The sequence below is a fragment of the Blennius ocellaris genome (genome assembly GCF_963422515.1).
Source record: "Blennius ocellaris genome assembly, chromosome: 22".
NCBI lineage: Eukaryota > Metazoa > Chordata > Actinopteri > Blenniiformes > Blenniidae > Blennius > Blennius ocellaris.
In genome coordinates this window covers 12590515-12605137 of record NC_137671.1, presented here as the reverse complement: position 1 = coordinate 12605137, position 14623 = coordinate 12590515, and the positions used below count along the sequence as shown (strand labels likewise).

At 39.8% G+C, this 14623-nt stretch overlaps 1 protein-coding gene across 2 annotated transcripts; it reads right to left on the bottom strand.

Annotated features, from left to right (window-relative positions):
• Positions 1 to 322: 322 nt before the first annotated feature.
• tspan11 (tetraspanin 11) lies at positions 323 to 13275 on the bottom strand. 2 transcript variants are annotated; one of them, XM_080518151.1, is made up of 8 exons: positions 13172 to 13275; positions 11618 to 11725; positions 8705 to 8896; positions 6395 to 6469; positions 5491 to 5595; positions 5081 to 5239; positions 4356 to 4442; positions 323 to 1686 (listed from the first exon to the last, which is right to left on the bottom strand). In XM_080518151.1, the coding sequence occupies exons 2-8, from the start codon at positions 11702 to 11704 to the stop codon at positions 1627 to 1629; spliced, it is 765 nt and encodes a 254-aa protein (XP_080374277.1). In that variant the 5' UTR covers positions 11705 to 11725; positions 13172 to 13275; the 3' UTR covers positions 323 to 1626. The 2 variants fall into 2 exon arrangements, with proteins under 2 accessions (XP_080374277.1, XP_080374278.1); XM_080518152.1 differs by lacking the exon at positions 6395 to 6469.
• Positions 13276 to 14623: the final 1348 nt, after the last annotated feature.

The following is a 14623-nucleotide window of genomic DNA, read 5'->3' as shown; positions in this document are numbered from 1 at the left end:
TAGTCACAATTTAACTTCAAATTAATGTTTTTGGATTGTCGGAGGAAGCCAGAGGAAGTGTAGAAAATGTAACGCCACATTGTTGCAGGTAATCAATATTCATAACGACTATATCACCATGCGGTGCCAATATTGATAGTAAAATTGCTAAGATCACTTTGAATAGTGTTAAATAAACTCAACCTCCTGTAATCCCCCTGTGATTGTAACCTTTCGCTGATGACACTGCCAAACTGCAATTAGAGAGTCATAACAGTTTGTCTAAACTTACTGTAAATATTAGTCTTTTCTTCACTTTGTGCAAATTCCAATTGCATCGACATTCACACGTTTATTTAAGGGTTTCATAACAATATTTTGAATACAGCAGTCAGTAGTTGGAGCACATGCTAGCGTTACATCATTGTCTCATAAAACACCAGTGACACATAGTATATTAGCACCAGTCATGTACAGTAGAAGCCAACCAACATACGCTGAATACACAATACGGGAGGTTATTTGCACATTAAAGTGGGTTTTGGAAATGCAGCAATACTCTTGTCCAACATTCAAATTCGATGAAACAGCCAACATCTGCAGTGTAGCGACTTTACAATAACAGTAAGTCTGAATGGAATGGCCGACTTCGGCTGGGAATCTTACAATTCTTAAACTGGATGAAATGTGCAACTGTTAATGTATCATTACTGTCACTGTCTACTTCATTAAGTCCACATATGAATTGTAGTGGTACGCAACTGCACTGCAGTCACTTCTATAAACCAGATTATATATCAAGTGTAGTTAAATTAACACTTTAGTGCAACATGATACGCAAGGCCAGAGTCGAACACAAGACACTCGACAACGACAAGTGTTAACCACTAGATGGCGTCACAAATTCAGAGATGGAGCAGCCTCTTTGCGTTTGCAACCACACTTGATCATTGAGATTCCGTACAAAACTGGGAAACATGTAGTATCACGCATAATGATATAAAAGCAAATGTTGAGATCATGATCATTTGCCGCAGCGTCACAGTTCATTTATCAGCTTCATTTAAACAATTCAGGCACATAAGTTTCAGTATAGATATATATCAACAGAATTACAAAATAGGCACATTATGTTTATAAAAAAAAAAAAATACAACCACAAATTACTTCTTTCTTTCTTTCTCCATTAATGGTAACAAGTGTACGCAACACTCCACTCGCCTTATTCAAGTACCGGAATGGCGAAAACATTATGTAAATCAGCACATTGAAAATATGTTAAATTTATTTCCATCATCATTAGTGGCACAGAATGTAATATGAATTTGCTCCTGCCCTTTGTAAATCCTGTACACATTAAAGCATGCACCTCAGAGTCAGGTATAATAAGGCAAAACGCTCCAGTGGGCCGACATCACAGCCAGGTAACAAACATGGACCAGAATCTGAGGCGGTTTCTTTTCTTTCTTTTAAAAAAAAAAAAATAAGTCAGCTTACTAAATGGTGTGATTTGTTTCTGGCTGTAATTTGGGTGATCTGGAACATGCACCGCTTTAGATCCTCAGGTCAGAATACAAGATTCAAGTTGAAGTGTAGGTCATGTGACATGTTCCTGTTGAAGATGGTGCGGTCAGGAGCCTGGTCAGCTCAATAAAGCTCCAACTTGATCCTTCTGTGCAGGCAGCAGGTGAACACCATCCCACAGATCTGAAAACAGGAAGTGTGAGGTCAAGAATGCAGCTCAGTCGCCATGAAGGACTGCAAGAAGCTTGAGCAGTGCAGACTGTGGGACGGAGGAGGGGTTAAAGGTGACGGTGGCGAGAGTGTGGAGCTGGTTACTATGGGAATGTCAGCAGTCGAGCAGCCATTATGGCAGCAACAAGTGTGCAGGGCAGGCTGGCATGGGAACAAAGCTGGGTCGGGGGCAATAAAGCAGCAGGATGCAAAAAAAAAAAATGTAATAATAGGGATTCTGTATTTGCAAGAAATGGCCCTGAAATTTCAAATCAAATCTACTCAAATCAAATCCAACTATGAAGTAGTGAAAATGGGTTGTTACAAAACAAAAACAGAATAGGACATTTAGTAAAACGTCCCTTTGTGTTGGTTAAGTTTGTATTTCTACTCTGATTTCTGTGCAAAGAATCCAAATCTTGGCAAAAAAAAAAACAGAAATTAAAATACTACATGTCAAAAGAAAAAAATTAAGTAAGATTCACAGGACCGGATATATTGATCCAACCAAACAGCCGAGAAGGCCCAATGGATCATCAGGCACGTGCCCAATTTCCATCTTTGAGCCTCTAAAAGCTCTTTGAGAAAGCCAGTCAGCAAAATGTAATGGCTACTCACATATTAATTTGAGTAAGTTTCACACTAACGGATGAAAATGATTGACTCTAAAGCTAAGAATGATGACACAAGGTGGAAAGTTAGGAAAAAAAGTATCATCATTTAACAGGGGAGGAGACACAAAATAAAAATGATGAAACAATGTGTAAAAAAGTAAAAAAATCAAATGACAAAAACAGACATGTGTCATTCAGATGAATGGCAGGAGTGTGCATTTGGACAAATAACTGCAAGTCTCTAGTCAAGAAAACTCTAGAAGTAACTATAGCAACAGCCTTAATGCCGCTGTAGGAATGAAAATGGTGTTTAAAAAAACTAATTTGTATCATCTAATTCGGTTAATTTTGAAAGTTTAAAAAAAAAAATGCATGAGGCCATCATTTCTACTTCATGTAGCAGAATCCCAGGAGGGATCAATAAAGTATCCAAAACTGTAGCAAACACCCGAGCACTGAATTTAGGCTAAAAATGCCCTGGAGGATATCCATAAAAACCTCAGTACCACCTTGAATCCACTTGTCCTTTTCTTGTCATTGCAGGTACTTTCAAGAACACAGCAGATGCAGATCATTGCGCTTGTGAACACAGCGGGCAAGCAGTTCATTTCTGATAAATCAAGCCATTCTCTGGATGTGTTTGACGTTTTTCCAAGTTGTCACAGCCTTATCACAGCCCATTATTACAACATGCATCGCAACAATCGGTTACATACAGCCAAGGCCAAGCGAGCGCATGCGTCACTCTGCACCAATATTGCAACCAAACACGAGCATGCACGTTCAGCATTCATGCATACTGTGGCTCTCGCATGTAACACATTGCAGGCAGTAGCATAGGGACAAATATGCAATCAAATATCTACAATGCCCTCCGACCTTGTCTTTCCATTTGATTAAACCACCAAGGTGCTCTACAGCCAAATTACAATGCACCAAAGTAGTCCTCTTCTTCTTTATAGAGTAGATAGATAAAGCAGGCTGTCAACAGTGCCCCAGCCAGCTACAGTGACAACAAACACACACAAGACATACAACATAATGCACCAACGGCAGGTTAGTGTGATAGATACATACATAGCTCCTGCTACCGATTTTCAGGCAGAAAATTACAACTAGTCGAAGATTAATTCACACAGACAAGACATACAAGATTAATGAGTGCTTCATCAATCATGAAAATAGGACATCAACATTAAGACAGAGTGAAAGCTGATAAATTCGCCCAGTGGCAGACATCAGCTCAGACTGAGACATGTTAAAATAAAGACACAGCTAAAAAGGCTCATCTATAAGTTTGAATTTTGCAACATGTATGTATATGTATACATTAATTCCCTTCTTGCTATATTAAGCTAAATTGTGTCATTAAAATGATATAATCACAGCTGTGGCGAATGGGAAGCAGGATTCTTGAATTTGCGTCCAAACATCAATTAGGTTTAGAGATTTCTGATGGGCTTTACCCATCCACCACAAGCCTTTGTTATGATTTCAACAAAGGTTTGGGCCGACATCTACATATTCAATCATTGAAGCTGACCAACATAACAGGTGAAGGGTGTAACAGTGCTGAAAATAACCTTTTAAAGGTTTATACAATCTCAGGTTTTACCAATGGTGATTTATAAATTCTATGATGAGGAAAGCCATCTCAACAAAAAGCGTCCATACAGGTTTTATTGGGCTCTGCAAAGCTTAAGAGCTGGAGTCCATCTCAGACTGGGACAAATCAAATAATAGGAATGAACAAAATCAGATAAAGGTGACCGAGAGGCTGCAATGAGATGAAAAGAAATCTCCATTTTGAGGTTGTTGACCTACCAGGGTACATTTTCAGTAATGGATAGATAACAACCCAACTCTCTGGATTTTTTTCAACAAATGGTGGCATCAAGTTGAGAGTGCTTTCACTCTTTGGATAAAATAACAACCGAGCTTCAAAAGATCCAGGTTTACACAGAATGAAAACGAATCGTGTTCTTCTTCTGCACCCACTGCCTCAACTCCATGTCAGATTTCACTTACCTGCAGACAGGCCACTCCTATGCCCACAGCACCAATAACCAACAGGTGGTCTGCCAGGAACTGCTCCAGCTTCGTGATACAACCACCCTGCAGAGAGAAAAATTACAAACCTCACCACAGGCTGAACATTTGCACAAAACAGATCAGGTCTCAGATTGTATGGAGCAGGTTTTGCATGTTTTATACAGAAGCTCCAACAGCAAATAGGAAAGTGGGTATACACATACAATTGTAGGTTGACAATATATGGAAATCGTACAATATCTAAAAATAGCATTATTTTTTTTCCTTCAAAAAGTAGGAAACCTCTACATAATCTTTTAATGCTTAAGAATCAGATTCAACCATTAGGTTTATGCTTATTGAGAATGAAGCAAGTGAAGCATTGTATAAGTTTACAGCAGCAACTGTAAAGGGCTTCAGATGGAAAAAATGTTGCCCTGTACAACTTGGACAGACTTATTAAAAAAAAAAAAAAAAAAAAACTCAGCAAAGATCATATCAGATAGGTTTTCATTAAACTTCAGCATTTACATTTTCCTGGCATCTAAACAGCAGAACACAACGTGGCTGTAAATTCCTATCTGTTTACGAAGTTGCAATTTCCCATTTTCTTACACTGGATGGCTGAAAGGGGGTGAACAAAGACATTGGACATTCAATCATAGCGTACACACCAACGCAATTGACTAGATGAGCAAAATGGAGAATTCTTGTCGACTGACCTCCACCTTGTAGATGTTGGAGGGGTGGTCCCTCTTGCCACAGCGAGGGGTGATGGTCTTACAGCAGCTGTCCGGCACCACACGGCCTTCTGCTTGCTTGGATGGAACGTATACGCTCATCATCCAGTCGTGAGAGTTGTTGCTGCCACAGCACTTGAACTGGTGGGGGAAACGAGAGGGAGATGTGGATTCATAATGTCTGTGAGAATGTAAGAAAAAGCAAAAATCACATACTTGCGTAAACACTTCAAGTCTCAAGAGCAACTCTTCAACTACATTTCAGCACATCATGTAAAGATACCTCATATAGAATAGCTGCAGACTGACTCAGAAAAAATAAGTGACTTGAAGGCTCCATTTAAGCTTGCACTAACAAACAAAACAGAGAGTTTTGTAAAGATATTCCATACATCTTGTTGCAGTTTGTCCACAGCTAAAGTGACAGCCTCCTTCCCTGGCTGAGCGTAGTTCTCCGTCATAGTCTGGTTGAGATGCTGCTTCAGCTCTTCGCTCAGCTGGAAATGAGAGAGAGCGAGAGAGAGAGAGAGACATAACAACAGCGTGTCTGAGACATCAAAGCCGGCGGAGATGTGGATAGAATTTTTTGGGAGAGAGCGAAATCTATTTTTCATTCATGGCACAAGCAGCTTCATTTACAATCACACACACAAGACATCAAGTACAACAGAGGACATGAATAATGCAGGAACTAAAAAAACCCAAAACTTTAAAGGTGAGGTGAGTTAAGGTATGATAGGTCTGAGATATCTTTTGCACATCGATGACTGCTCACAATAAACTCAATGAACAACACAAGACATGAGTATGACAATGGACTTCACCATAGTTGGCTTCTCTGTGGGAAATGTGTTTTAATTCACAGGAGGTAATAGGGCTATGGTTCCAAAAAAAAACGTAAAGAAATAAACCGACTTCCCTGTTTCTATGAGCTGACTTGATGCAAAAATGTATCTCACAACCAGGATGTTCACATTTCTTGTTGTTAATATATGCATAAAATAAGAAGTATGCAAATTGCAAAAGTGTACACTTGGGGCAATTGGTATTTATACGAATGTTGAAAAAGGATTGGATTGATTACAGCATTAACAACATGAAATAGAACTTTCTATGTAAATAGACAGCATTTTTTACATATTTAAGGCATCATACAAATAACATGGATAGCAGTTATCTCGATTCATTGCCTTAAAGTCCACTGAGCTCCTACTTGGTGTCAATTTGAATGCTAAGTGAGCACTCTCCTCAACTGGTTGAACGACAGCACTTGACCACGACCGAACTACAACTTACCCTCTGATAGTACACATATGCCAGTACTCCAGCCACGAGTTCAATAATGAAGATCAAAAGCAGGCAGAAGAAATACTGCGGAGGAGAAAGCAGGTAATTTAGAGTAAAACCATCAATTGGCGTCAGCATCAGAACCGTCAGCATGTCGCTTGAACTTTACTCGCCGATTACTCAGACTCAGGACGGCTGGATATAAACCTCCGTCGAACTGTCATTGTGCTGCGTCTGTCACGTCTAACACAGATGGCAGTATTGTGCAAAATGAGACAACCAGAAAGCAATTTGACAGGTGGCGGGATCAGATTTCTCAAGGGCATCTTCATTAAGCTCAACACGCTGCTTGAAACCGGTTCTGTTTTGCATCATCAATACCTTTCAAAGCATCAATCTTGGCAAAAAAATAAATAAGAATCACAAAGGCATAAGCATCCATAAGTATTAACCAGAAAGAAAACAAGAAATACAGACTAAACAAGCGAAGCTCAACACTTAACTCCTATTAATAAACCCTATCACATGTGCTGTAGTGCATACAATAGCTGTGTGGGAAACACATTGCCTACACATTTTACAGTCCTTTAACAAACTGCAGCAGCATGAACAAAATCAAAACGAGAGCCGTTTCACACTCGCTTTGCACAAAGTCTTCATGGTTTGTGAAATGGCTCATATACCCATCACAACATGGCACACAATGCAGACCCCCACACAAAGATACACACTCCCACAGCTGATGACCTCCAGCTGTCACAGAGCGGCAAACTAAAGTGTGACCTCGGTGTTATAGACCGACCAGACAAAGCGATGGCATACTGCTGGTCACAAAAAAAAAAGGGGAAAAAAAGCTGCTAGGCATCAATAGTCCCAGTCGAAAATATTGGACACAGATGTACTTTCACAGTTATCACAGATAGTGTGTGATACAGAAACACAGCCTGGTTTGTATCTCTTGGTTACAAGATTTTTTTTTTTTTTTTTAAATTGTGTGGCTGCTGCCCACACGAAATGCTAACCTCACCCGTTTGCACGCGCGTACCGTACACGCTTGCAACACTTTTAATGTTTTTTTTCTCCAAAACTCATCTATACATAGCACGTCAGTGCAATTGGTGGAGAACCGGGCTGCATCGTGAGTTCCAAATCCTCCACACATCCATCTCTTCATCTGAGCTTTCCTTCTTTCATTGTTCTCCATCCATCAACTGGAGATAGACAAACCTAAAAATAGTCCTGCGGCAGTGAACGTTCACCTCCCGCCTCCTTCTCTCCCACTGGGTCCTGTCGCTGTAAAAATAATGAGGACAGTAAAGGCCCAGTCAGAGCCATTTGTCAGCACCGAGGGACAGACCTCAGTCCAGGATTAGCATGGAAGTGCTCCACGTTATCTCACTGCTGTTTTGTGGATATATGGAAGAAAGCAAATCCCTGGGTACATTTGTGAGTGCAGAACTACTTCTTGTGGGAGCGGCGGGCTAGAATCACAGTAAATCTTCATTCTAACTAATGGCACACAAGAATCTTTCAAATCTATTAAAACGTTTCACATGTTATCCATATTCCTTTAGCGATTCTATAAGTTATATGACCTAGAAATGTTTTCTTATATGTTCTGATGCAGCATCACCAATTTGCGGGTTGGTAAATGTTGTACATGACACAAACTGCAAGAGTTCTTAAACACTGAACATTTTCTCAACTGAGGAAACCGAGGTTGTAACTGTGAGACTGTGAGTGAAAGGCAGGGTACCAACTGGACAGTTAGCCAGTCCATCAAACATCATTTACTCACAATTTCAGCCACGCAAGACTCACTAAATAACCAAACAGACACACACATGAAGGTGGTCTTGTGCAAACAGTGCAACATCCATTAGTAAGTAAAACTAATGCATTTCTAATTGCTTCCTACTTAAAATATCACTGCAATCCAGGATAACTGTTGTGCTTACCGCCACGATAATGTGAGAGACAAAAACTTTGGTTTCACACCGTTGGGCAACAACATTCCTGTGCGTAAGCACATAATACAAAGTTCTACTGGTTTTCCTCCTAACATTAGCATCCAATTTCCACTCTTCCAGTCAAATAATGGCTAAAATGCCAAAACATATGACATTCTAATTAAACATAAACGTCCACCTTGGCTTTCCTCACATAAAACTGGTTGCACCCACACTTGATTGTTAAATGGATAATAACATTCAAACTACACGTTTAATGCAAGGGCAATAAAAAAAAAAAAAATGTTACGAGTGATCATAACAGTGGACACAACACTTTCACAGTCTGGCCCCGTCGCTCCTGTCTCACCGTGGACAGACAGCTTCTCTGCTCCCGGATGACGGCGCAGCAGCCCAAAAAGCCCGTAACCACCACCAGGCTGCCGGCCAGAATGAGGATATATGCCGAGACTGCAAATGTGCTGGAAGCCAACAGACTCAAGTAGTCGCTCTTCTCCAGCAGAGTCCAAACTCCTACACCCAGAACAGCAGCTCCACCCACCTGGGAAAGGAGGAGGGGTGGGGGGGGGGTGGATATCAGACAAGTGAGACAAAAGATTAGATTGCAGTAAAACATTGCAAAGGCAAAAATACATAAATGCAGCAGTGAAAGCATGTGGCACACAATAGGGGTAAGTAGAAGTATGGATAAGGAGAGAAACTGAAAGCATTGAGTGTACTATATCAATAGAACAGACCAGAATAGTACTTTTCAGGATAGGAAGTGACAAGTAGGAAAAGAGTTCGATGCTTTTAGGTGAGTCACAAGCGAAAGGATATAGAGGAGGGCACTGAAGAGCTGAGAGAGAAGAAACGCAGGAAACAGAAGAATGAAAAAAAAACCAGAGGAAAGTATCCAAGCATACAAGTGGGACTTCGAGAGATTCAGGGCATAATAACCACTTCCTGACATCGGGCATGGTCCAGATCTGTTCTTCTCATCTCAAGTTTCAGAGGCGGACAAAATAGGAAATGCCTCAGAAAGTCCGAAACCCTTCATCCTTCCATCCCTTTCCGTCAAAAGCAAGAGCCTTTTGCCTGCTAAAACGAGCCCAGCTAAGGAAGCAACACTTGGATATATATATAGAGAAAGAACACTCCTCTCAAACTGTAGTTTAATTTTAGATTTAACAGAGTAAATAACGATTTGTTGGGACCTTTGATTGATGCTGTTGCCACTCTCTATGCACATTGGCATGCTTTCAAGTTTCTACTGAAAATGTGAGATAAGGAGCAGATGCGGACAAATAACTAATCTAACCAGCTAAATGTTGGGTTCCTTTTGTTAATTACAGCCCAAGGTGTGTGTAAATACATTGGAGAACACCCCAAGGTAAAGGGAGAACATGCAAATTCCCCGTGGAAAGGCAGGAAGGCAATCTAGTTGAGAGGCGACCCACTCTGCAGACCACATTTTTGCAAAATGTAAAAGTCAAGTTTTCTACATGCAGCTGGACAAAATGTACCGAGCCACACAGACTACCCTATACTAGTCATTGTAGACTGGAGTTTGAGCAGCTTGCACAAAAACAACTCAGCATGATGGAAAAAAAAACAAAAAAACGAGGGAATGTGAGGTGAAACTAGTGAGAAAAGCATAATCAGTTTACCATCTTCTTTGTTATAAACGGTATGAACAAGGTCAATGTGTTCCATAAAGGATGAAAGACCACTTTGACTACTTAATGCCTGTGTTAATCTGTATTTCAACGTAAACCATTTTAATTGTGCTAAAACAAACAACTGGAAGAAGCAATGAATGTAAATTAAACAAAAGCAGTGAAATGACACAATTGCATATATGAATAAAGTGACAGATATAGAGTGAAGATATTATAAACATCACCAATATTAAGCACACTAGACTCATTTTGTTTGATGCTGCACACTCAACGAGAGAAGGACTGGCAAGCGGAGGCTGAGGCCCACACAGTGATGAGCTACCAATGTTTTCCTGTGGTGAAGTGTCAGGTGGTGACCGAGAATTAACTGGAACCTGGAGCTTGATCCCTCTTCTCGTTTAACTGCCTCCCACATACAGATCTGCCTCACTACTCAAAAAACCTTTTTTTTTTTTTTTTCCACTTCGCGTCAGACTTTGAAACCATTTCAAAGCTCAGGCGCTAGCGGCAGGAGCGCACCGTCTCAGCGGCAAACTGCAGCAACAAAGTGCAGTGCCAGGGAGCAGGTTTGATACACGGTTCCCCATCGCACACTGACAAGCCCTAAATAATCCATGACTCACTTTGGGCCGAGTCCAGAGCTCAACCTTTTCAGACCAAGACGTTTCCTTAATGCTCTGCTTGCATTCATCTGTTCTTTTTTCTCTTTTACTTTCCTAAAAAAGGAGAACATTTCATCATGTCTAAACCACAAAAGTATGATTTTTTTTTTTTTAAATAGAGAAATCATGTGTTTCCATTACCAATGATCACTATGATATAACTTGAATGATGAAAAAGTGGATGAAATGATGAAAAGATCAAGGTTGCAGGAGGAGCAAAACACTGAATAGCACTTAGCATAGCACTGGCTATGTTCATGTGAACTGAGGAGATATGGGCTGCCCCACAAAGCATTATTATTATTGTTATTATTATTATTGATTCCCGTTTCCACCACGGAATTTATTGGTCACTTATTATGTGAAAGTGGATGAGTTTAATTACCAAGGGTCAGAACCAGAGTTGCCAGATCTGACTCAAACGCGACGTAAAATGCAACCAACCTCAATAAAAACAAGCCCAAATCTCAACCTCTGGAGAAACTCATGTTATATATGTAAAAAAAATAACACGTCATGAGGACACTATTGCACTAATCATACACATTTTAAAAAGTAAGAGAATTTGGCATTGAGAAATTCAAGAAAATTGAGAATTTTCATGACGACTTGACCATTCAGGCGGCGGTCGCATTGAAAGACATCAGATGCATCTCCGATTTGGAACCACAGCTAATCGAAACCTGGGTGTTGGTGCAAAAAAAAAAAAAATCATAACTGCAACCTCTCGCCTGCAATGTGTGCCGTGTGACACAGTGTGGGCATGGCGTGAGAGGAGATGGAAATACTGCTGGAGATGAAGACGGAGGCTGTGGAAAAGTTGAGACGGAGTTACTTGATTTGATGTGGCGCCCTTGAAGGGACCAGCCAGAAGACAAAGAAGTACATAGGCAGAAGCACTATAGTTTTAGGCAGGGATTACTTACAAATGCGACTTACCCAAAAGAGAAAGTTAAAAACAAAAAGCAGGTACTTGAGGCACACCGTCAACCAGTCTTCCTGGTCATCTTTATAAACTGCAGACATCGTTCTTACTCCAGGTCAGCTCTGAAAGTACAGTGAAACTTAATTAGTGCCAACCCAAGAGGGGAACATTGTAACCAACCAAACAATATTCTTAACAAAGATTCTGACTTTTGGATTTTCTCACATGTTAAAGATAAAATAATGCAATAATATGAGTTGTTACGATGTCGTCTTCACTCAACAAATACCAGTCCCCTGTTCAAACCAAGTGACTTGATTGTGTTTTCCAGAGTACAACAAAAACAACGTCTCAGTGGGAACTTGAACTTATATCTCAGTCTGAATGAGTCACGAGTTACATCTTTTGTCACACACTTGTTTTCCTTGGAGATTCACACAATCCCTCACTGATCACACACTAGTATCAAGTGACAATCCTGAAGGAGTAAGACTTCAATCACGCACAAAGTCACATTTTTCTCACCAGACAGAAGCTCCTCATGTTGCATATTGTCATAAATCTTATACTTGTTTAGTGTTGTTTCACCAACATCTCCTGTTGCCATCTCTCAGGCCACAACGCTAAAATATTTATGCCAATGAACAGGAAATACAGGTGTAAATCATTTATTGAGCTTATGGTTTTGTCCTGTAAATAAGAAGGCATGGTCTGGGAAACATTAAAATGTAAAAAAAAAAAAAAAGAAAAGAAAAGAAAAGAAAAAGAAATGATATAAATGGTTTTATAGAGCTCTCGTATAAAGACACAAAACCATCAAAACAAACAAGATGATTCATCAAGACAATTAAGTTAGTTAAAAAGGCTGACAGGACAAAAAAAAGATTGTAAAAATAAGTTAATCAAAAGGATTTAAGGCCAAATGGTAGTTTATTAATTACAGACAAGTATACTTAAGATATTGGTATGAAACGTGCTATATACGTATTTACGTAATTAAACAAAAATAAACACAACGATAAAAAGAAATAGTAATTGACTGGCTACATATTTTTAATTAGAAATATTTATGCAAGTGACTCAAGAGGGCATAACAAAGTATCTGCTGGAGCGAAGACGCTTTTCAAAATGTTTAAATAACGTTGACAAGTTAGTTTATAATCTTCTTATTAAATATAAAGCCTCTTGTGGTGTGTTTTTAATGGATTTACTGAGAAAAAGGGAAGAAGTCTCCATTAAATCCACACTTGTTCTTCAATGGAGGAAACTACAGTCACCTACAAGCATGGTTTCTACTGGCAATTAAATGCCCCACCACAGTGGACTTTCCCCTCAACGTCACAAGACGCTGATAAATAAAGACAAAATAAGGAAACATCTATGGTTTAAAAGCAACTTTCTTCACAATTAAACATGAACCTAAGCATCCTAAGGAGAAGAGAAAAAAACAACATCTCCTCCACCTGCGCAGTTCATACGCAGTACACTTAATTTTAATGCAATTATCCGAGAAATGCGTGGACGAAATTACGTTTTAAAAAAAATAACAAAAATGACAACGTACTCACCGGAGAAAGGTTTACTTCGGGGAAATTGTCCAGTCGCGGTGTTCTGGTTGGAATGAGAGCAGTGGAGAAGCGGCGGTGCAGCGGAGCTCCGGGGGCGTTTCGTCCTGCCAGGCTTTTACCGTGTCCCAGCCAGCACGGACGAGGCGTTTACATCCGGCTCGGATTTCTGAGCTTCACACGAGAATACCCTTTTCAAGAATCTCTGAAGAGAAAAGCTACAACAACAACAACAAAAACTTCATAGAGGAAGTATGTCTGTCTTTATATTTTCTTCAATGCAAACTACAAGTACACACTAGAATGAAGAAAAACAGGCTGTGATAGTTATTGACATAGGTGTTATTATTTCCTGTAGTATTGTTGTAGCATTAGTCACATAAATACTGCATTGCTGACTTGAAAGTGTGAAAAATAATGCTTGAAAATCAGCACTCGAAAGTCACACTTTCTAATAACACATTCCATCATAGGTGCAGCAATACTCGATAATATATAGGCGGTTTGTATATGGCAAAAGGGTTGGGTAGTGGTTTGCACTCCAGCCTCACAGAGAGTTGGAGTACAGGCCACACCTTTCTGTGTGGAGTTTCGATGTTCTCCCTGTACTCTGATTTCCTCCCACAGTCCAAAAACATGCATGTGAGGTTAATTGGTAACTAATTACTCCTCGGTGTGAGTGTGAACGTGTGTGTGCAGGGTGTATCCTGCCCTCGTCCACAGAAAGTTGGGATTGGCTCCAGTATCCCTGTACCCTGTCTATCTTCATAGTGACTGGACTTCAATTTGTACGCATGTCTTTAAAAAACACATTTGGCTCAAAATATAAAATTTACACATACATTAGTGAGTGTCCAAATATGAGTGAAAAAAAAGGACTGGATTTCAAATACACCAAATAAAGTGTTTATTTTCTTTATATGTATAAACCAACATTGTTATAGCAATACCATATAAAAATCTGGACTATTTCACAATCTCAAAAAGGGGTCCCATGTGGTCTAGTGGTTATAACTCTGATTTTATACAGTGAGGAAATCATAGCTCTAACTGTAAGTCAAGTCTTTTTGTGTGGCATAGTACCTGTGCATAACCAGGTTTCCTCAGCGTACTCTAACACAATCTAAAAATTCGGTTATCCAGGAGCAGCCCCAACCCAGAATTGAATAAATCAGTAATGAAGAGGAATAGCTTCTGGCAGAGCTGAAGCAATGTGTAAAATGTAAACAATAGGGAGATGAAAACATTCGCAGCTTTGCAAAACCTATACGTGAATTAGAATAGATCACAGACCTGTGGTGGATTGGAGTTCTGTCCAAGGTATGCTCTGTTTTTGCCCTTAGAGGTGTAGTCAAAATCAAAGTGATCTTTATTGCCAATTCCACTGTATAAACAAGAAACTCAGTTGAATCTAAATTTCGGCTCCCACACAGCTGACTTATATCACCCATAATA